At 41.5% G+C, this 24,155-nt stretch overlaps 1 protein-coding gene and 1 long non-coding RNA gene across 3 annotated transcripts in view; one reads left to right on the plus strand and one right to left on the minus strand.

The window, feature by feature from the left end:
* Window positions 1-24,155, plus strand: part of AGBL1 (AGBL carboxypeptidase 1) — an 862,602-nt gene that overhangs the window by 105,421 nt on the left and 733,026 nt on the right. For both annotated transcript variants that reach the window (XM_086711500.1, XM_025918486.2), the window contains exon 6: window positions 23,734-23,771. In XM_086711500.1, the coding sequence (XP_086567626.1) occupies window positions 23,734-23,771 (38 nt within the window). The remainder of the gene's footprint in view (window positions 1-23,733; window positions 23,772-24,155) is intronic.
* On the minus strand, window positions 1,897-20,474 carry LOC147580438 (uncharacterized). The gene is made up of 3 exons (XR_015252907.1): window positions 20,293-20,474; window positions 8,401-8,551; window positions 1,897-2,453 (listed from the first exon to the last, which is right to left on the minus strand). It is a non-coding gene; the product is annotated as an uncharacterized LOC147580438 (long non-coding RNA).

The raw sequence follows: 24,155 nt of genomic DNA on the forward strand, positions 1-24,155 counted from the left end.
CAGGCATCCTTGCAATGGAGATGTATCTACTGTGGGACTGAATGAGCCTTATCCTGGGTTTGGGATTCTGTTGTAAAGCATTTCTTGGGGTTTTTCTCAACATTTGTGCTTGCAATGCTTCTTTTTCTTTGATTACAGTGGCCCAGGCTTTTTTTTTTTTTTTCCTCTAAATTTGTTAATACATTTAATCCATTCACACTCAAATCTTGTTGGGCTAGAAACCATTCTGTCTTTTACAGATCACTTGGCATGGGGTGCCCTGGTGGCTCAGTCGGTTAAGCATCTGACTCTTTGTTTCAGGTCAGGTCATGATCTTGTGTTTCTGAGTTCAAGCCCCACAACAGGCTCCATGCTGACAGCATAGAGACTGCTTGGGATTCTCTCTCTCTCTCCCTCTCTCTCTGCCCCTCTCCATCTCATGCTCTCTTGCTCTCTAAAAATAGATAAATTAAAAATAATAAAAATCACTTGGCTTGTCTCTGCTCTGAACTTTTCTGTGTTACTTTTAAAGTTTATGTATGTTGGGAAATCTTCCCTGTACCTAGTATTGGGAGGTAATATATTAAATTTATAATAGAATATAAATATTGTAAGTTTATAATTTTTAAATATACAATAGAATATTTTACTATATAATTTAAAAATATATAATAATTTTATTATATACTTATAAAATACATTGCATACATTAATGTATTCTAAATAAATCATATAAATATATAATAAATTGTATGAATTTAATTTAAAAATTGGAGGAACAATGGTATGTGCACTTACTCCTGTGTGTATACACATACATCTTTTGTCTATCATATGGACCAGTATGAAATGTGATAGCATGAGTTCTGGTGAGGGCAGGGTCAAACAGGTGTCTTCATATACAGCAACTGTCTGTGTGAATGAAAAGCCATAAAAGAGCTTAATTCCTCTTACCTAGGTATTCCACTTCCAGAATTCTTAAAAGAATGATCATAGATTCACATCCATTGATACCGAGACAGCATTGTTTCTAATAGTAAAAGATTAGAAATAACTTACAAACTGAACTGTAAAGTACTGATGAACGGGTAACAGTATATGCATAACACCAAATATTATGTGGCCATTAAAACGTATTTTAGGAAAATGTTTGAAAGCATAATATTAGGTGAAAATGCAGATGCGAGTTATAAAATAGTGCGTATAGTATGATCAATAGTACACATACATCATCTTGTTTAGCAATCTGTTGGTTCACCCATCCATTCCATCCTATTTTTTTTTTATGTTGAAAAATTTATCTTTAGAATTAGCTGCACTCAGTTTAGATGATCTCAATTTTGTTGGCAACATCTAAAGCATCATCATTAGGAGTCTTATCAGGGTGTTGACCTTGGCCACATCAGTGTCATACAGCTTTTTCACAGCCTATTTGATCTTGTTGGCCTTGATATCCACAATGGACACATGTGTGCTGTTGACTTCTATCTTCTTCACTTCTGACTTGGTGGTTGGGGGGTTTGATGACGGCATAGTGGTCAGACTTGTTTCCTCTAATGTGCTTTTCTAAGGATATTTGGGCTGCCATCAGAGCTGTAGTGTCTTAGGCTATTGGAAGGCAGGTGACCTGCTGATCTTTTTTCTCTGGCTGAGGCCTTTCAGCTTCACTTTCTTGGCTTTCAACGCCTTTTCTTTGGCCTTGGCTTTTGGAAGTGAAGGGGCTTCCTTCTTTGTTTTTAGTACCATCTTTGTAAAAAGCCTACCTGTCTAATTGAGAACAGGCATGATAAATACCATAAATACATTTATTTTATGCTTAATTTTTTTCACATTTTCATTGCTAAAAAATACTTTAAAATTCTTATAAAAAACCTAATTCATTTTTTTTGGAAAGATAAATAATTCTGAAGACAGAAATAATATCATCTTGATTTATTTGTAAATTTGATTATACCAGCTACTGTGATGGTTGATTAAGCAACCTTTGGGAACCCTTTCATCCCAGATGGGAATACTTTCCCTGACTCTATTTAGAAATGTCACTGAGAGGCAGGTGAATTGGTCCGTTATTATTGTCCAACTTCCCCAAATCATTCCTTTTCCAACAGAGGAGGTGACCAGAGGAAGGAATCATGGATTTGGCAGAGTGTAAGCACAGAAACGGGGCCAAGGAATACCATCATAGGAATGGGAGAGGATCTATTAGGTGAAGATTGCTTCATTCCACTGGAGTTCAGAATGCTGCGACAGAGCCATGTAACCATTTTTTCCAAATTAGAAGGTGGCAAATGGAAAGTGTCACTCTGGCCCCTCTTGGCTCTTTCTGATCTTGACTCCATAGTTCACTTGAGATGGAGCCACTTCTTCATTCTGAGTAGGTTTTGCTTAATGGTACACATGAGGTGCTCAAGACTTGCATGTAGGCACAGAGCAGGTGGCTGGCTCCACAAGTCTCATTCGAGGTGCTGGAAAACCTTGACAACACAGAGACATAGTTGGACATCAGAATCAGGGTCTGGGCTGTTTCAGACAGTGGTAAAGTCCAGACTGTAAAGAATGGGGCTGTGAGTACCCCTCTCAGTTAAGTCACCCTTTTAGCCAGATTCTGAAGGTTGTTCAAGACCTATTCATTTAGGAATATTTTCTACATTTTCTAAACATCCCCCCTTCTAAACACAAAGCTGTTCACATTAAACAGTCATCCTAATTGGAAATGACAGGACCCTTCTGGCTGCCCAGTCAGGCCACGTGAGGGGCATTACAGACAGAAACTGGGGTCTGCAGTAATCCTCTATGGGGAGAACAGACAGCCATGGGGGAAGATCTGTACAGAATAACACATTCTCCTGTGAAGACTTTTGTCCTGACACTGGGTCTTGACTTTCCCATTTTTTATTTCTTCCTTTCACTCCTACCCACGTCCTGTTGGAACAAGTCCTTTGGTTCCTAACCTGCTCTGGGGTTTACTTCCAAGTGCAAAGCAGAAGTACATCTGCACTTTCTCAGCAAACTCATCATTTGGGTCTCTTCATAATTAGATTTTTCAAAAGCCTCTCTCCTCATATATCAATTATTCCACTCCCTTAATCATCTTCCTCAGTGTTCTCCATGATCCTACTCATTTGTCAAACTGTCTGGGTCTGCGCTGCGGCATTTTCAAAAAAAGAGTGATACATACTAATGGCGTGCAATGTCTACTTGGCCATAGTCTTGGGGTCTTTCTCCTACATTTCTCCTACATCCTCCTTCTGCTCCCCACGTGCCCCTGCCAGATTATAGCATTGCTTTCAGTGTCTGAAAAAAAATATTGTTCAATGTAATGTATTTGTGGATTTCTGCATTAGTGGTTTTAGAAGTAAAGCATTCTGGAAAACAAAGCTCTCCGTGTCTATGTCCCTGTATACTGGAAGATCCAACCTCCTGAAACATTAACCAGTTTTACAACTAATTAACCTATGATAACCTTTGTGATAACTCAAGAGACACGATGAATTATGGAACAAATTTCTGATCCCATGTCGGATAGTTAGTAGGAGGGGAGGATGTGCCATTACTTGGGCACAGAACAGGCAGCCCTTCATTCCAAAGGGAGTGCCAGAGCCCCCCCAGTTCTGCTATATGATTTAATAATGCTCCTAACCCCATCAAAATATGCACAAAAGGATTAAGTTACCAAGTTTTAGGCAACAGACATATATAAGGAAAGATACGCATTTCCATAATTTGTCAAATAAGTCTTTCTGGAGAACCTGATACAAATATACTGTCTTTGACATGTTCTCTTCTACTTGTAGACATTATTTTATGATGGGCATATATTTATTCTTTATTACAGTCACTAAGCATGAGTGATTCACTTCTTCAGTTGATCTGTGAGTGTTATTAAATGCCTTATTCACTGATGGATTCATTCTTTTATCACATATTTATTAAGAGTTTACTATAGGTGGGGTACTGTGTAGGCACTGGGGATGGGATGGTAAGTAAAATAGATATGGTCCCTGTCCTCATAGGTTTTATAAATTAAGAGGGAAAGACATGTTAATCATAACATCCCACAAATATTTATAAAATCCTCGTAATGATAACTGGTAGTTGAAAGGCACCTTGGTGAAGGGCTTTTGGCTGGGATATTTCAGATTTCTGATTGGTTGAATTTGCCTGTGGTCATCCTGCACCAAACGAGACGCCCGTTTACAAATATGCCCTTCTCTGTGACAGCTCTGAAGGTGAGGTTATGTTGCATTGCCTATTTTTCATACGGTTTACCTAGTTTTTATTTGTATTTACTACATATTTAACATTGTTTAGTTCATCAGATTCATGGGATAATGAGTCCCAAATGTAATGCCCCCACCCAAATGATACCTAGGAAACATATATACGTGTGTGTGTGTGTGGGTGTGTGTGTGTGTGTGTGTGTAGCATTACATAGACAGATTGTTGAAAGTCTGAAAATCATCTGGCTTGCTGGGATTCCATGTCCTTGGGATTAAAGTGAAATATGGGAAATGGAGTATCTTTTTGCTCTCAGTATTCACCAGTAAATGTCTGCATGGCAGACTTAACGAAGACTTGGGACCAAAGATGTTTGTGATGGTATTGAAACCAAAGGGCAGCATAGTAAAAAAAAAAAAAAAAAAAAAAAAAAAAGATATTGGACATCCCAGATTTTAAAAGTCCCTCAAGAGTTTCCTTCCTTAGGGAACCTTTGCTGCTAGTTCCTTCAGTTCAGGCTCCTTCATTTCCCCATGTTGCCCAGTCTATCCCAGCTGTGCCCTGGGGGTGTCTTTCAACAACTATTTCCTTTTGTTGATGATATTAGGGCTTGCTGAAGGGAACATAAAAGGATCCCATTATCAAATAAATTTGGGGAGCTCTGGTTCAGCCACAATAGGATTTTTAAAACAGATTTGTCAGTCTTTAGTATGCTAATACATGTTGTAAATTTCTAGGAAAGTGATTTATAAAAAAATCTTTAAAAAGATTCATTTTAAGCATTTCTTACAAATTGCATCATTTATGATGATTTTGACCAGGCCACAGAACAAACCCTGACTTATAATGATCTGAGCAATGAGAAATTTTATTGCTTCGTGTGACTGGGAAGGTCAGCTGTGGGATAGTTGATCCTGTGAGTCAGTGACAGCATTAAGAGGTTAGGTTTTCCCTTCTTTGCCTCTGCCATATTCGGTATTGACTTTATACTCAGATTGGTAACAGAATGGCTGAAGCAGGTACAGGCCTCAAATTGAGAATGGCTATATCCTTAAGAAGAGGAGTGACCATTGCTTCCCAGGGCTTTTTCTTAGGAGATAAGAGACTTGTTCTAGAATCCCTCAGTAGACTATTTCTCACATGTCTTTGGCTAGAATTGGGTCTTAGCCTTATTGCTAAACTAATCCATAGCAAGGATGGATGAGCCCTTCCTTAAGCACCTGGCTACACATGGGATAAGTAGATACCTGCACAAAATAGAGTTTCCATTTGGAAGGAGATAAATGCTGGGCAGGCTGCTAATAATGTCCATTAAAGACACATTTACAGAATTGTTTCCCTCCCAAAATTGATATGTTGAAGCCCTAACTCTAATGCAACTGACTGTTCTTGGGGATAGAGTCTTCAGGAAGTAATTAAGGTTAAGTGAGGTCATAAGGATAGGGCTCCAATCTGGTAAGACTGGTAGCCTTATAAGAAGAATGAGAGAGAGAAAGAGAGAGAGTGTACACCCAAGAAAAGCCAGATGAAGGCAGTGTGCAAAGGCAGCCATCTGCAAGCCAGGAAGAGAGATCTCACCAGAAACCAACCCTGCTGGACCTTGATCTCAGACTTCTAGTCTCCTGAACTGTTAGAAAATTAATTTATGCTGTTTAAGTGATCCGGTCTGTAGTATTTTGTCATGGCAGCTCAAGCTGAAATTAATAGGAAATTAATATAATGCAGTTTTTTTTATAATTTTTTTAAATGTTTATTCATTTTTGAGAGACAGAGAGAGACAGAGCATGAGTGAGGAAGGGGCAGAGAGATAGGGAGACACAGAATCTGAAGCAGGCTCCAGGCTCTGAGCTGTCAGCACAGAGCCTGATGCGGGGCTCGAACTCAAGAACTGTGAAATCATGGGGCGCCTGGGTGGCTCGGTCGGTTAAGCATCTGACTTCGGCTCAGGTCATGATCTCACGGTCCGTGGGTTTGAGCCCCGCGTCGGGCTCTGTGCTGACAGCTCAGAGCCTGGAGCCTGTTTCAGATTCTGTGTCTCCCTCTCTCTGTGACCCTCCCCCATTCATGCTCTGTCTCTCTCTGTCTCAAAAATAAATAAACGTTAAAAAAAATAAAAAAAAAAAAAAGAACTGTGAAATCATGATCTGAGCCTAAGTTGGACACTCAACCGACTGAGCCACCCAGGTGTCCCTATAATGCAGTGTTTAGAAAAATTACAAATGCTCCTTTTTCTATACCAATTCCATTCCCTGGAGATTGCTGCTAAATACAATTTGTGGCATAAGTTCCTATTCTTTTTAATGCTTGCCAAATGTCCCTATATGTTCATATGTACATATGTGCATATATCATTCATTGCACATGCATGCTTTCTTGTTTACTTTTTATTTAAATTAAAAAAATGTTTATTTTTGAGAGAGAGAGAGAGAGAGAGGGAGAGAGAGAGAGGGAGAGAGAGGCAGAGTGTGAATGGGAGAGGGACAGAGAGAAAGGGAGACACAGAATCTGAAGCAGCCTCCAGGCTCCAAGCTGTCAGCACAGAGCCTGATGCGGGGCTCAAACCCATGAACCGTGAAATCATGACCTGAGCCGAAGTTGGATGCTTAACCGACTGAGCCACCCAGACACCCGCACTTTTTACTTTTTAAAAATTTTTTTTTTTTTTTTCAACGTTTTTTTATTTATTTTTTTTTTTGGGACAGAGAGAGACAGAGCATGAACGGGGGAGGGGCAGAGAGAGAGGGAGACACAGAATCGGAAACAGGCTCCAGGCTCTGAGCCATCAGCCCAGAGCCCGACGCGGGGCTCGAACTCACGGACCGCGAGATCGTGACCTGGCTGAAGTCGGACGCTTAACCGACTACGCCACCCAGGCGCCCCACTTTTTACTTTTTAATATTGACATGTTACTTACTGTTATTCAGGTTGTTTATTATTACTCATCAAAAATACATAGGCCTATCCATTCCTTGTAAGAGTTGCATAGGTATATCATGCAGATGTATCATAATTTGTTCAACTATCTCAGTATGGAAGGATGTTGTGCGAAGTGGCTTGCATGCTTATTTGAACACAGGATATTTGCTGGGATTTGTATTCAGCACAATAGCCTTTTGGACCTGCTGATTGTAACATTATAGGTTCCCTCTCGTTCTGTCTGTTGTCCCAAAAGAAGATTGCACTTCTTGAGACTCTCATGACATTTGACCACAGCAGAATGTAGTTGGCTGATGGTACCCAAAGGACATGATGGCAGAGGGCACTAATGAATGACCATGTGCTGGACGGTCATCATCTGATTCCTGCTTTATCAAAAGTGCTAACTTCCCATTCTTTAGGGACCCAAGCACTTTGTTCTTTCATGCATGACATTGTACTGTTATGGAAATTGTGACATTCCTCAGCAGCTGACTTATTCCATCTTAGATGAACTTTTCTCTAAGCTACATGGCTCCAATAGAGTAAATCTGACTAATGAATTTATAGGCAGGCTTCTGGCAACATAAAAGATTCTGGCCTCCCTAGAAAAGGCTTAAACATTTTCCTGTTGTTTACGAGGAAAATTAGTTCTCATGATTTATGTTTTTTTGAACCTAATTTTATTTAGCAAAAAACTCTCTGCAAATGTAGGAAACCCACCCTAGAAAGGCATTTAATCTTTAAACCCATTTAGTCCTATCAGTTGGGGTTGTTAAAATAAACATGGATGATTCTTATATGCCTGGGGGTTGACACAACTGCCTGGTTTGCAAAAGCCAAGATAATGGTTGTGTTTATTGTAGACAAGGATGACCTTCCCTTGGGGCCTGGATTGATTTCCAACGGAAAGATTAGATTATTCTGTAAATCTAGGTCCCAGATGAATGCTGTTCATTGTTTTACACTATTTCCATTTGTTGGCCCAGTTGTTTGAAGGACAGATGCAGTACTTTGGAAGGTCTGTCTCACAATTTAATTTTTCATTTCTTCATTTTTAAGGCCTCATTTGGCTTGGATTTATTTTAGGTCACAGCACAGAGAAGTAGAGGAAAAGCAAAAGAGCTGGAGTTCTTAACTTGATGGATCAGAGACTTAAATTTTTTTAAAATGAAACTTCTCTCAATTTCAAAAAATTATAAGAAAAAATATCTTTACCAAGTCCACTCAATCCTTTGTGCCTCATATAAGTCATCTATGGTGTCTTTCTAGACAAGGGTGACTTACCAATTACTCAAACTGCAGACCCTGGAGGGGGAGATACCCCCTATGGTTCATTGTTTAAAGGTGGTAATTTTATAGCATTTCTTACTTCCATCATATTCTTCTGCTAGAATAATAGCCACTGGGATTTTCATTAATTTTCATCATGGTTTTGCTGTAAAGAATCAGGAATTCATTAAATTGGAAAAAAGTGTAGCCTTCTTATTCAAACTCCCATCCACTTATAATGCACTTTCATGTATTTTAAGTGCACGGCATATAATAATGGTGTAAAAAATATAATTACATAGCTGCTAATATACTGATAATCAAAAGCATATTAGGTATGTTTTGCATTATTTAGCCTGTGTGAATACTTATATGTGGTAAAATGCATATCTATTATTAACATCACACTCTACTTGGCTAACACAATTTTGATAATACATAGGAATAGTCCAGTCTACAGGTGTCCTAGAACTACTGTAGATTTGTCAATGGGTCAACCAAGACCTAGCAAAGATATGGAGAATTCTGTGTAGGATATTATATTTTCCAAATCTTTTCCTCTCTTCTCCATAGAGAAGGGTCACCACAAAACGTCACCCTTAAGTAGAGGGTGCTCTCATAGTCAGGAAGGCTATCTTGGGCAGGGTGTTGATTAAAGACATCATGTGCCTATCATCATTCTGGTCTTCTAATCTGGATATAACTAACAAGCACACATAGTTTCCTACTGCCCACATTTGAGTTGCTTGACCACAGAATAGGAGCTGCCTTAAATAGAAAATGACTTTTAGAAATCTTTCAGTCCACAAAGATGATGCTGTCACATAACATTGTGACTCAGTGGGTTGGCAGACCCTTTTTTTTTTTCACAGTATGCAGAAAATGTATTGTGTCCATGTTCACTGGGAAAGCTTTGTCCAGGGATCAGGTGATGGCAGCTAGTCTTCATCTCCAAACCCATGATGTACATCAGGTACCACCAAAGAAACATCATGGCTGGAGGGAGGGGTAGAAAAGCAATGGAGAGGAGCAGTGTTACAGATTGTTAGAGAATATCAAAATTCTTATATGCAAATGTGGAATGTGTCCAACTCTCAGGCCACCTTAGGAATTTGTGGCATCCTTTTTTTGCTGAAATGCATTTATGTGGAGCTTTAGAACTTTGAATCTGTCTTATCAGCTACTTTAGTATGTTGCATGGGTCCAAGAGAGTTGGAAGCTCCTTCTCGTCTAAGGGTATTTGTAATGCAAGAACAGATAGTCCTGGACACATGTAGGGGGAGGTGCCTGAAGACAAAGAAGGCCAATTTGAGACCATCAATTTAACTCCATTACAAAAGTTCGACAGACTAAACTCTGTGTTGGACATGGGGGTAGGGGCACTTTCATGTGGCCCTGTTTCCTCACCTCTTCCTTTTCTCTGCTTTTCTTTCTCAATCAGTTTCTTAGAAGAAAGACATTGTGCTGTAGAACCAGCACTATACTTGGAATCAGAAGACCTGGGTTTAAGTATCTGCTCTGAGAAGGTTTTATTAATCTCCCCAATTGTAGTTTCTTCATAATAAGATGGGACAACCTCAGATCTGTTGTAAAAGATTTGAAACAAGTAAGTAAGGACTTGGCATGGAGCCTGCCACATTGTGAACACTCAGTGGATTCCAGTGACTGACAATCCACTTTCAGAAGAACCTTTTATGTTGGGGGTAACATTTTATCATCCTTAAAATAGCAAAAGTTCAATGTCCTTATTCCCTACCATCTGGAAGCTGTGGGAAGCTTTCATTTGGATAGCATCCATGGAGACCAACCACATGCAAAGCCTGGGTGCTAGGTGTTGTGAGAGTTACCAGGGTTCATCCTTTCCCTGGAGAGGATAAAGATTACATAAGGGTCTGAGGGCAAGGGCATAAATTACTATTTAATAATCACCTCAAAAGGCTCTGAGAGGCTGAGGGAAATAAAAAAAGTGGGAAGTTCATCCATGGCTATGAGAATCAAAATATTTCATGATGTAGATCTGTGTTTGCCAATATAGGCACAACACATTCTCAAGAGTCTGAGAGCTGCACATAATGAAAAAAAAATGTTTTTCTTGTACTTGAAAGTCACAGTGTACCATCTTACCTGAGATATATACAAAACTTGTCTTTTAAGTAATAATTTAGGGTTGAAAATATTTTCAGAAGAGTTTCTTAAGATATTGATTCCAGAACTAGCAATCTGAATATTGTTTTCCTTTGTGAGGTTTTTGTATATTACTCAAGAATAAGAAACTGTTTTTCAGATGAGAGTGGGGGGTTGGGTAGAATTTTGACCCACAGCCTTTCTGGGTTTCTGATTGAGAGATTGCCCCCTACATTGAAAGACCCCTTCAGCCCCATCTGCTGTCCCATTACAGCTATTTCTGGGCTGTGGCTTCCTTCCCTTTGCTTCATTTGTCAGTAGACTTTCTATTTGTCTCCCAAAATTTGTTAGAATCTTTGGTTGGCTTATGACTTCCCCCTCCCATTACCTCCACTGTTATGAAATTATTTGTTTTGCATTTCCACAATGAAATTAATGGGGTTTTGGGAGGAAGGGAAGTGAACTCATTAAGAGTTTTACTTTGAACGAGAAGCTCGTATCTCTTGTGCCACCTTTGCATCCATCCATCCATCTGTCTGTCTATCCACCCATACATCCCATAGGCAAAGACTTGTTTATGGTACAGTGGTTATGAGTAATTCAGGAATTCCAAATGGAATAGAAACAGAACTGTAAACAGAGGAAAAAATTCCTTCACCTTGCAATCTAGGCAAAGCCATCAAATTCTTCATGGTACTTCTGGATGAAGATTGAAGGATGAGGCTTACAGTGGGTGAGGGGTCTGGGAAAATATCCAAGCTCTCTAGAGAGAGTCTGAAACAAAGCAGGTGGACTCCACCAGTAGCTCTGGCTGCTACCAGCTCTGGCTTTACTACAAGCTTGTTGACTTACCTTGAAGAATCATGATGCCACACCCCCTTCTCAGCAGAGCTGAGCAGCCTGCCCATTGTCATTCCCCCTTACCCAGTCAGTGCCTTCCTTGCCCCCTTGCCCTCCTCCCATATTCCAACTCACTCCTGATAGTCTTAAAAAAAAAAAGTTCTTGGGGCGCCTGGGTGGCGCAGTCGGTTAAGCATCCGACTTCAGCCAGGTCACGATCTCGCGGTCCGTGAGTTCGAGCCCCGCGTCGGGCTCTGGGCTGATGGCTCAGAGCCTGGAGCCTGTTTCCAATTCTGTGTCTCCCTCTCTCTCTGCCCCTCCCCCATTCATGCTCTGTCTCTCTCTGTCCCAAAAATAAATAAATGTTAAAAAAAAAATTAAAAAAAAAAAAAGTTCTTTGTGACCCTTATTTTATGTGGTTTCTAGAGGTAATGTGGGGTTAAGATTAAGGTACATTTAAGTTTAGCAGAAGACTTTTGCCACCTATTCACTTATTAATTTATTCAGACACCAAGCCTGTATTTAAAAATTACTATGGGGGCGCCTGGGTGTCTCAGTCACTTAAGTGTCTGACTCTTGATTTTGGCTCAGGTCATGATCTCACAGTTCGTGAGTTTAAACCCTATTTTGGGCTCTGCACTGAAAGCATGGAGCCTGCTTGGGATTCTCTCCCTCTCTCCTCCTCCCCTACTCTCTCAAAAATAAATAAATAAACATTAAAAAAAACATATTTAAAAAACTACTATGGAGCAGGTGCTCAGACTTCAAAGATCATAATACAGTTTCTGTCTTCAGAGAACTTCTAGCCAAATATGGAGTTAAATATACAAGTAGATCATGTCTGTGTTACTGTAAAAATGCTGTGGTAAGAGAAAGTAGAAACTGTGATGGAAACTCAGAGGAAGAACTTTCCAGAAGTTGGAACTGAGGTAACAGGGGCTGGAACTTGAGCTGGATTGTTGGGATGTAGGGAGGAGTTTGTTAGATGGGAAAAGGCAAAGGGAGGGAAAGCTTTTTAGAGAATGAGAATCCTCCCATTGCTTGTCTAAACCTGTGGCAAAATGCCAGACCATGATGTGTGGAGGGGAATTTCAAGTAGCACTATGTGTCTTGAGTTCTCTGGAAGATTATAAGTAATGTTGGATTTGTTGACAATAAAGCCAGTCCTTTAAAGAAGTGGGGTTGGGGAACTTAGGTGGCTTAGTTGGTTACATGTCTGACTCTCAGGTCATGATCTCATGGTTTGTGGGATCAAGCCCCATATCGGGCTTGCGCTAACAGCACGAAGCCTGCTTGGGATTCTCTCTTTCCCCCTTTAACCGACTCTCCCCCTCTCCCTCTCTCTCTCTCTCTCTCTCTCTCTCTTTCTCTCTCAAAAGAAATAAACATTTAAAGAAGTGGGATTGCCCCTATCATCTGAATTTTACTGAAGCCCCTGATTTCTAGAAGAGATTCAATACTCCAAGGATGTTGGGAATCCCAGGCATTAATCCTGTCAGTTGAGAAATGAGTGCCAAGTCATGGTAAGGCTTGGAGACAGACAAAAATGAATAATGGCTTCTGTTGTCTGGAACCTCAGACTCTAGTTTGGAAAGAGTCTCTGAAAACTCATGGATCTCTTTTCAGGTGATAGTCTGTAATTTTAGTTCAGAGAGAGGGATGTTTATGGAGTCTTTGCCTTGAGGTCCAGCAATCATGGCACCGCTAGGAGACATCACTGAGGGTCTTGAGAATTTTGCAGGAAAGAATCATGTCCCAGGAGGACTCCTCTCCACCAAGTCTACTGAGCATCCGCTACTTGGGTCTGTGGTTTACAAGTGTGATCTGGAGACCACCAGCATCAGTGGCACCTGAGAAATTGTTACAAGTGCAATTTCTGAGGCTGCCAACCGGGACCTCCTAAGGCAGAAATTCTGGGGGCAGGCCCACCACCCTGTTTTCACGAGCCCTTCAAGAGGGTTCTGATCTCACTCCAGCTGGAGAATCACTGGCTGGGTGACTGGTGAACTTTTCTGGTGCTATTCCCATGTCCTGTCAAGAGAGGGAGCACTTTGCAGGCCATTGCCCTCTTACCCCTTCTTTCCTAAAAGACCTAAGTTGGTTTTTTGAAGAGAGGACTCATCAGATCCAATGACAACTTTTTTTGTAGTAAAATGCACACCACATATAATTTACCATTTTAACCATTTTACAGTGTATGATTGAGTGGCCTTAATTATATTCCTGATGTTGTGCAACCATTACCACTATCAATTTTTAAAACTTTTTTGGTACCCCAAATAAAACTCTGTAACCATTAAGGAATAGCCCTCATTCTCCTCCCCACCGGCCCCAGATTGCCTTGAGTCTGGTTATGAATTTGCCTATAATAGTTAGCTCATATAAGTGGAAAGAATCATACAATATTTGTCTTTTTTGTGAATGACCACCTTTCAAAGTGCTGGTTGTATTGGTGCTGGGGGTGCTAAGTCATGGCACCAAGCTTGGGGGTCCCTCTGTTATCCCTCAACCAAACAGGCCAGAATGGTCAGGCTTGTCTTTGCTCTGGCCTTTAGCCGGAGCAAAAATCAGACACATTTTTTTAAGCCTATTTGTTTATTTTGAGAGAGAGAGAATGCAAGTGGGGTAGGGGGAGACAGAGAGAAAAGGCTCTCTCTGTGAGATCATGACCTGAGCTGAAGTCTGACACTTAACCAACTGAGCCATCCAAAACCAGATCTCCAAAATCAGATACGTTTTTATTTATTCATGAGGTCAGGAAATATCTATTGGGTACCTGCTCTGTGCTATGCAATGAGATAGGGATCCGGTCTTTCCTTTTTGCATCCAGATATTTCTAGATGGGTTGAATCACAGGAATTTGACTAAATGTGTGATATAGCAACTGATCTACTACAGCAATATAACAAAACATTCTGTAACATTTTATTTTGCATATATGTGTATGATTATATACTGTACTCATTATACATTTACATATATATATATATATATATACACACACACACACACACACACGCACACATTACAGAATAGGCTTAGAGTCACATATCCGTGTATATTTTACTTTATGAATAATTTAAGAAAGCCCAAAGGTAATATTTGCTTTAAGTAACAACTTGAGAGTTACACCCCTCTGTAGAGAAAGAGTCCCCTGTATGTGAGAGTTTATTGGAATCCCCACCCTTCTTCTTCCCCTCCTCAGACATTACTCTTCCTCGTCCTGGCCTTGGGGAGTCTCAAAGGCTTGTGTCCAAGTCCTTGATCCTGCTGCCCCTGCCCCTGAATTTAGAAGTCCTTCCAAACCATTTCTGCTTTGCAGAGTTGCTCCTCTGACAGACCAGGTGGGGTGGGGTTGTCCCAGCCTTGGCTGCAGAGCTGAGCTCCTGGTTCCCTGGCTCAGGCAGTAGCCACCCCTCCATCACACTTCCTGCTGAGTATTACTAACCACACCAGTCTGAGGTCTGTGTTTCAATTTCTCCTATAAAAATTTCCCATGATGAATGATGGCTCCCACAAACTGTCTTTGGCAGCATCTGGACAGAGCTGGGAGGTGGGGGTTGTTTTTTCTTCCTCTCCGCCACCCCCACCCTCCAGAGAAAGAGGGACAGTTTCCATGCTGGGCACAGGATCAGTTCAACCTTTACACTATGTGTTCAGGGTTTTTCTTTTCTTTCATGATGCTAGAGCCATCTTGGTTTCCATTTTTATTTTCTCCTCTCTCCCTTGAAAATGGTGATCAGGGGCACCTCAGTCAGTTAAACATCTGACTTCGGCTCAGTTCATGATCTCACAGTTCATGGGTTCTGGGTTCGAGCGTCACATCTGGCTCCACGCTCACAGTGTGGAGCCTGCTTGGGATTCTCTCTTTCCCTATCTCTCTGCCCCTCCCCTGCTCTCTCTCTCTCTCAAAATAAACATTAAAAAAAAAAAGAAAATGCTGATTAGCAAGATCCATTTTCCATCCATTTTCCTTGGTAACTCAGCTTCTCATGTGTGCGTGTGTGTGTGTGTGTGTGTGTGTGTGTGTGTACTTTTATCCATCCTGCTACTCGCTTTCAAGCCAGGCAGGAGGCCGGGACTGTACCAGATGGCATTCTGGGTGCCTGTGCTCTGCAGGCAACATGTTCTATCCCTTGTAAAAGTCCTCTTGCTTTATCCGCCTGTTATTTAGCTAATTCCTACCCACCCCCCCACAACCACCACCACTTTCTGTTTCTGCTGTTACACCCCCACATCCCCCAGCCAGCTCTAGAGAGGCTTTAGGGGCAAATTCTTAGGACCACTTCCTTCTTTCTTTCTGACCATTTTCTTCCTTCTTTCTGAAAGCTCTATGGGCCCAGTGTTGGGGTTAAGGGCCCAGGGGCATTAAGTGCTCAGATGTTGGGTCAGACCAACTCAAGGCCAAATCCCAGCCCTGTTGCCTTCTAATGCTACTTCAGACAGGTTAATGTACCTTGATTAGTTCCTTCATCTTTAAAATGGGGATTGTTGTGAGAAATAACTGAGCTACTGTTACGTCTCATAGGAAGCTGTCAAGAAATCCTGTTAGCTCTAAATTCAAAACATATCCGTGTTCCTCTTGAGATCACTCTGGCTGTGCCCTGAAGAAGGAGGCCTGGAGTGTACATGCTTGCACTGGTTTTAGGTCCATAATAGTAGTTAGGTGGCAGGTGAAATTTAGAGAATTTCTATTTATGTAAATATTAAAAACTTTATTTTCAACCATGTTTTCTATTTTTTTTTTCAGTGTAAAAGCCTGGGTCTCTTCTGTAATTTTATTACTGAGAACTGTATTCTTTTGGCTGCCATGATACATGAGGTTGCTTTTTTAAAATTTTCATTTCTGAACTACTCATTGTTAGTGTATTATACAAAATACAATTGACTTTTGTATAGTGATCTTTTCTTGTGGTCACATTGCAGAACTTGCTCTGATAGTCTTTTGGTGGATTCTTTCAGACTTTATCTATACAAAACCGAGCCATCTGTAAATGGAGATAGTTTTAGTTCCTCTTTTCTAGTCTGTATGCCATTCATTCATTCATTCATTCATTCATTCCTAAATGCTGCATCTAGGACCTCCTGTACAGTGTTGGACAGAGGTGGTGGCTGACGATGGCCATCGTTATCTTGTTTCTGGTCACAGGGGAAAAGTATTCATTCTTTTTTTTGTCTGTGTATCATGTTAGCTGTGAGTTTCAAGTAGATCCCTTTATCAGGTAGAGAAAGTTCTCTCATATCCCTAATGTGGTGAATGTTTTTATCATGAAAGTGTGATGGATTTTATCAAATGCTTTTTCCGTGTCTGTTGAGACAGTAATGTGGATTTTATCCTTTATTCTGTTCCTATGGTGGATTATTACACTGGTTGACTTTCAGATGTTAAACCAATCCTGCATTCTTGGGATAAATCCCACTCTGGCCATGGCATGTAATCCTTTTTGTTTGTTTCTGCGTTTGGTTTGCTCCTTGTAGAGCAAGCTCCTTGTAGCTTTCTACTGGTTTCTATTCTGGTCTGTCTCCGGTTTCTACTCTTGCTTCCCTAGAGTCCTTTTTCATTTTCATTTAAAAAAGTAGAGTAGCCAGAGAAACCTTAAAATATGTTAGATCATTTGCTCAAAATCCTGTAGGGAATGCTTCGCTTGGAGGGAAGTGAAAGCGTTTACAGTGTTTTCCAGGCCCTGTGTGAACGGTCCCTGTTCCTCCCGTTAGCTGCAGCTCTCCTCTCTCACCCTCTTTGGCTTCAGCAGCCTTGTCCAACTTGCTTGTCCTTGAACAAATCAGCCTGTTGTCATTCAGGGTGTCTGCACGTGCTGCCTTCTGATATTTATACGGCAACTTCCTTTCTTTTCACGTCTCAGCTATTGCCTCCTCCGTGAGGCCTACTCCAGACAGTCTCTTTTTTTTTTTTTTTTCAACGTTTATTTATTTTTGGGACAGAGAGAGACAGAGCATGAACGGGGGAGGGGCAGAGAGAGAGGGAGACACAGAATCGGAAACAGGCTCCAGGCTCTGAGCCATCAGCCCAGAGCCTGACGCGGGGCTCGAACTCACGGACCGCGAGATTGTGATCTGGCTGAAGTCGGACGCTCAACCGACTGCGCCACCCAGGCGCCCCCAGACAGTCTCTTAAATCTTAACCCATCCCAGCACTTCTGATCTCTTTACCGTGTTTTTACTTTTTTCTGTTTTTCCCTTAGCATTTATCACATTTTAGAATACGAATTTAATGTATTACTCAAAAATATTGTATACTAGCTATTTTTTTTTTGTCATGCTACCTCAACCCTTTTGAACACAAAAATCTTTGGTTTATCAGTTTATCCCAGCACATAGTTGGTGCTCAATAAATATCTCTGGATGAATGAATAGTGTATATGAAGCTCCTAGAGCAGAGCCCAATTTTTGGAAAAGGCTCAACAAATATTTGATGGTGCTCTGTATTCAAATACTATTAAATGGTGGGGGGAAGAATAATGCAAAATGAAGGTTTCTTGTTTTCTGGAGTTTGCAGACTGCAGGGAGGAGACAGAGATTAATAAAATAATCACATCACTGAGTGAATAATTAAGAATCAAATTGTGCAATGAGAAAATGGGGGGAAAGGATAAACACACCCATAAAGGACATGGACCTAGATTAGCCATCAAGGAAGTCTTCCCTGAGGAGGTGAAAACTAAACTAGGATTGGAAGGATGAGGTAGTAACTACATGTGAAGGAGGAGGGAAGGCCCAGAGCATTTCAGGCTGTGGCGTTAGCAAGGATAAAGGACAAGTGATGGGAACATGTTCCAAGGATTGGTAGAGGGAATATTGGCCTTATGGACCATAAGAGAGGGTGATGTGAGACAAGGCTGGGTGGAGGGGTGGTGGCAGGCAGATTTGGTAGAGCTTCCTGGACCATGTTTCAGATTTAGGTTGTTATCCAAGAGCAAGACTGGGTGTGGGGTGGCAATGTGAGGGTGCCCTAACCAGGTGTTCTTGAGAAGATCACTCCAGTTGTAGCTTGAGAGGTTATGGAGAGATTTGTTCTGGAGTTATGGCAGTAGTTAAGGGAGAGATATTTGGGTGATTTTCATGATTTCTACTTCTTTATGCTTAACTGTATTTTCTAATATATCTAAAATGATCATGCAGCTCATTTGCATTTATTATGCAGGAAATTAAACTGTAAATTTCAACCAAGAGCTAATAACTCTAGAAACTCCAGAAATTACATTTCTCAGTGATGTCCCAGACCTCCATATGCTTGGACTAGGGTGGAAACATCAGAGATCGAAAAGAATGGACAACTTAAGAGCACTCTAGACCTTGAAATAGGGGTGTTTGAGTGTGTGCCCGGTAAAGGCAAGCTGGGGAGGAGGCTGCATGCTCGGTTTCTGAGAAGGTAGTGTTCCGTTCTCTGGAAAGGAGAGGACAAGAGAGGGTCATGTCCTGGTGAGGAGATTATTAGGATCGTGGTATCTGAATGCTAAAGATTACAAGAAGCTCTGTGTGGTATGTAGAACTGAAGATACCCTCCACCCCGTGATCCCCATCTCCTGGTATTTATACTTTTGTGTATTCCACTCCCCTTGAGTGTGGGGAAGAATTGGGACTTGCTTCTAACCAATAGAATACGACAAAAATATAGCATGTTTGTCCTGTGATTATGTTGTGTTTTATCAGACTCTATCTTATTTACATATTCACGTGGAAACTCTCCCTTTTCGTGAAGAAAGTAGTCACGTTGGGGAAATCCACTTTGCAAGGAATAGCGGGTGGCCGCTAGGAAGCTGAGACTGGTCTTTTAGCCAACAGACAGCAAGATGCCAGGGTCTTCAGCAAAATGATGTTGCCAACAGCCTGTTTGAGAGGGGAAGCAGACCCTTCCCCAGTGGAGCCTTTAGATGGAGACTCAGCCCTGGCTGATGCCTAGCTGACACCTGACAGTCTTGTAAAACCATAACAGAGAATTTAGCTAAGCCATGGGTTCCTGCCCCATGGAAATGGTAATATAATGAGTGCTGTTTGAAGCTGCTCAGTTTGTGGTAACTTATTACACAAAAATATAGATAAAAAATCTAGGTGGCAATTTCTATATCTAGGCCATCTGAGTTACAGAATATTTTTAAAAAATTTTTATTTGTTTTGAGACAGATCACGAGCCAGGGGAGGGGCAGATAGAGAGAATCCCAAGCAGGGTCTGCACTGCCAGTGTGGAGCGGATGCAGGGCTTGAACTCAGGAATTGCCGAGATCATGACCTGAGCCAAAACCAAAAGTCGGATGCTTAACCGACCGAGCCACCCAGGCACCCCTGAGTTATAGACTGTTTTACTTCCAAGAGATAATTTGGTCATTCTGTTTCTCCATGTACTGGGGAATAGGGACTCATTTTTCTCCAGGGGCCTCTCCTGACTGGCAAATGACAGCCTGCGGGCTCACCATCTGCAAACACATGTGCAGACATGAACCTTCACTTCCTCACTTAGTTCTGCCAGTGATGCCATTCAGGTTCATGTTGTGTTTCAGGAAGTGTGGTAGATTTTAATTTAATTTAATTTCCCTTAATTTAATCTTTGCTTCACCTCACTCTTCATACCTTCCCATCAGTTACATCTTATTATACCCACTTTACAGATGAGGAAACCAAGATTTGGAGCAGTCAAGTAAGCCCAGAACCCACGACCACAAAAGTGGCACCTCCAGGCTTCCAACCCAAGCTCTGTAGCTCCTAATTCATCAGCTCAGCTCTGGCATTCATGGACCTCTGTGGCTTCGCTACCAATAGAGTTCTCCTTCCTTGTCACCATGACTACCTCTAAATATCATCATCCACTCATGCTTCAGCTTAACTGCTTCCTGTAGGCAAGCGCTAGAGTCAAGTGGAACAAGTTGTTTGCTTCATTGGCCCAGTGACACATTAATCCTATGATATGACCTCGTACCAGTCACCTACCTGACCTCTTGAACTGCACAGCCCTTATTGAAATGATGAAGAAATTGAACTGAGAGCTATCTTATAATCTTTCTAGAACTATGTTGAAGGTGGAGAGATCACTAGATCTCTAGAGCACTAGCTCTAGAGTCAGGCAGATGTAGACTTTTGTGTCAACACTGCCTCTTGCTAGCTGCGGGAACTTGGAACTTAGAACTTTGCTCATTTTGAGATTCACTGTTGCCATTGTAAGACAGAACTGATGATTTCACCCTCTGGTATTCCTGTGAAGATTAACTGATGTGTAATCATGTCCATAGGACACTTAGCACAGGGCTTGGCATTTATACGGGCCCCCCAAAGAGTGGAGACAAATGACTTAAGACTATTATAAAGCCTCTTAAAGTTTATTTCTACTTGAAGAAGTAAATTGAATTCTTCTAAGTCTGTGGCTTTTTGCTAAATTCATGACAAAAGAATATTTAGAAATTTGCCAGTGGTTTAAGTTTGGCTTTATCTGAGGAGGAGCTTGGAAGTGACCTCTGACCTCTAGCATCTTGACTGAGTTAGCCCACCCCATTGGGACAATGGATAGGATAGAGGCTGTTCTACTTTGCCTTTGGGTATTGTTGTAGTTTTCTTGGAGCAGGGTATTTTGTAAGAATCTATTAAATGACCCATTCAGTGATGTACAGTCAGGGAAAGTTGATGGAGGAGGACATTTTGGCATTTCTACTTTCAATCCCACTTGGACATCCAACTGGGGGGTGCACATAATGTGGGATGGTGGTATGGGTTTAAACTCTGAGAAAATAAGCCCTCTCAAAAAGTCCTCTTCTGTGGAATCAGTGAAACTACCAGCAACATGGGTGCTGGATGTCCATGTGGAGTGGGGAACAGCTCAGCACCCCAAAGGCACTGATTTTGGGGCCCCTGTTCACTGTCTCAATGCAGTGGATTTGGTTTCTTGGAGTGGAAGTGAGTATTTTCTTACTTATTTAGACTTTAGCTGCTTAAAGTTTTGCTTTATTTGTATTTATAGCCATTGGTTGACAAAGTGGTTACCTCATTTCTGATGGGTTTTACATTCTTAGTTACACTGGGAGAGCAGGAGAGAAGCAGAGAGATATGCTCAGAGAGTGGACCGAATTCCAGATATTTACTGTCAAAATAGACCCCGAAATACAGAGCCTTTGGGTGACATTCACATGAGTGGCTTGGTGCCTGGATCTCAGCACCATCTGGGAGATCAAATACTTTGTGTTTGCTCACTAGTTCATTACTTGATTCCAGACGTTTGTTCTTGTTCAGATCTTTTATGGGCCCTATCCATTAAACAACATCTTTATAAGCTTTTTATTTTTAAAGGAAAACATTTACATCAGATTCCCCGTATGCACACATGCGTGTATGTGCATTGAAATAAAAGTTTCTCAGATCACAGTGGACCTTTGCTACATGAAACGATATTGATATAATCTATTCTATTACAGTTGATTCAATTTCATCCACAAAGTTAGTCAAAACCTATGAAATTGATTTTACAATCAACTATTGGGTCACAACTTGCAGTTTGAAAAAAACTGTTCCTAGAAAATCTAGAGAACTTTTTGTTTCAAAACAGAGCCCCTCATCCCCTCTCTTCCTGCTTCCTGGATTGCACATTCTCTGAGTCCTTTGGTGTAGATGCTTTGGGGGCCAACCCTGTACTCTGTTCTTGATTGCATTTCCTCACAGATATTACCTGTTCCTGTGGCTCCAATGATCATTGTTACCATAGTGACTCCTGAATATGTATCCCCAACTCCAGCTCTCTCTGGAATTCTGTATCTATGCTTCTAGCATCATTCTCAAAAGTTCCATGTAGCTGTGTGCCCCTCATCCTGAGCTCAGCATTTCCCAAATAGAAATGATTACCTTCTGTAAACACCTCAGTTTACCTCTTTTGTTGTAATGGTTTTTTTGTTCTCCCATTTACCCCAACTGAACACTTCAGGCCATGACCAACTTTTGTCTTTACTTTGCCCTTCACAACAAGCCTGTCATCAAATCCTGTGAATTCTTTGTTTACAAGCTTCACCTCATGTTTCTGACCTTGACACCATACCCCTTTGATCCAAAATCAATCAAAATCAATGAAATGGCTTATGACCTGTGCACTCGAATCAGGTCTCTTTAGAATAGTGGACTATAGTGGTCTGAAACCTTATGTTCATCGTTGCCCTAAAGGTGTCTTACACTGCACTACATGTTCATCCCCCAGTTAGGAGCTGAAAAGAAATCTTTTCTTGTTACTCAGGAATCAGCCTCACCTCTTTGACTAATATGACACTTTAGCATGTATTTCCTGCCATGAAATGTCACTATTTGGATTCATAATTATTTGCTATGTTATCACACTATTCGATATTTTCTAGAGGGTTTGGATCTGGGAGTCACCTTGAACTTTCTTCTCAACATCAAAGAGTAACCAAACCATACTGACCTATCCTCTAAACCAGTTATTTTCCAACACTCATATGCCTATGAATTCTCTGTTGGAATGAAAGTTCTGATGCAGCAGGCCAGGGATGGGGTTTGAAAGTCTACATTTCTGTTTGGCTCCCAGGGAATGCAAAGCTGCTAATGGGAGCCCCATGCTTTGAGGAGCAAGGCTCCAAGCTTCCGTTCAACCCATCTTTCTTCATTCTCTGTCCATGCTACACTTCTGGCTGGAGCCCTTGTCGCCTCAAATCCTCCTCCCCACCTCTAGTATGTCCCTCATAAAACTATCATCTAATGGATCATTACCTCCTCAGTGAACTCCCCAAAACACAAGTGCCATGCAAATCAGAAATGCAGGGTCACCTTATAGACCTGGCCTGTGATCTAGAATGGGGCTTGGTCCTTTGCTTGGAACACCCTCATTCTTTCTTTTCATGCTTCCTTCTCTGCTAATCCCCTTTGATGAACTTAACGTGGCTACTCTACTTCCCCCACTCCCTCCAGCACTGATTTCCTTTCACACCAGCCCAACCCAGGCTCAAGAAGTTTTGGCTGCATTGGTGTACTCACTCAGCTTCCACATCCTGCCCTTTCCCAACCCATCCTCCAGAGTTGCTGGTTTTCCCAAGTATAAACCAAGAGACTGGCTGGAGCTCTGGTGGGGATGAGCAACAGATATATGGGGAGCATAGTGTAAGGAAGGTGGTGGAAGTTGGGAGGCAAGACAGGGGAGGGGGGAGATATTTCCAGCAGCAATGGGGACTCCTGAGACCCATTTTCAAGACAGACACTTTGCTTGAAGCAATTTCTGCATTTATGCCTCTTTGATGGTCAGTGCTGCAATCAATAGAATGTCTGCTCCCCGGTTAATAATGGGGCTGTTAGGTGGCAGCAATGAGCCTGCTGGCTTTGGGATCCATGGGCTGACAAAAAGGCCATTGAACATTGACTTTTCCACTTTTCTTTCTCTTTCCCCAGGGCCGCCACCGAAGTTCTGGCAGCATTGCTGAAATCCAGTAAGCACCTCTTTTGAAAAGTCGTTATTTCTTTCTCCTCTGAGTTCAGTGAAAGGTGCTCTTGGTACCTCCATGGCTCATTTCAACCTGGAAGGCAATAGAGCCATTCCTGGATCTTTGGGGGGTGAGATGGAGAATACTATGGCTATTCCAAACACAAGGCTGCAAAGAGAGAGTTAATATCTGTCCATGTGGGCATGCCTGTGCATAATGCTGTCAAGATAATTTATTCTAAAGGGAGCGTGTTGTCTTCTGCAGACCTGAGGAACTCTCCAGCTCCTTCTAACAGGGCCAGTGGCCCTTAAGGACTGTTGAAATGAGGTCCAGTTTCCAGTAGGGTTGTCCTGTAGAAGAAAAGATTATGGCACTGGGTGGGAAGCAGGA

Source organism: Puma concolor, chromosome B3, assembly GCF_028749965.1.
Source record: "Puma concolor isolate L17-30 chromosome B3, mPumCon1.1.hap2, whole genome shotgun sequence".
In the NCBI taxonomy this organism is placed as follows: Eukaryota; Metazoa; Chordata; class Mammalia; order Carnivora; family Felidae; genus Puma; species Puma concolor.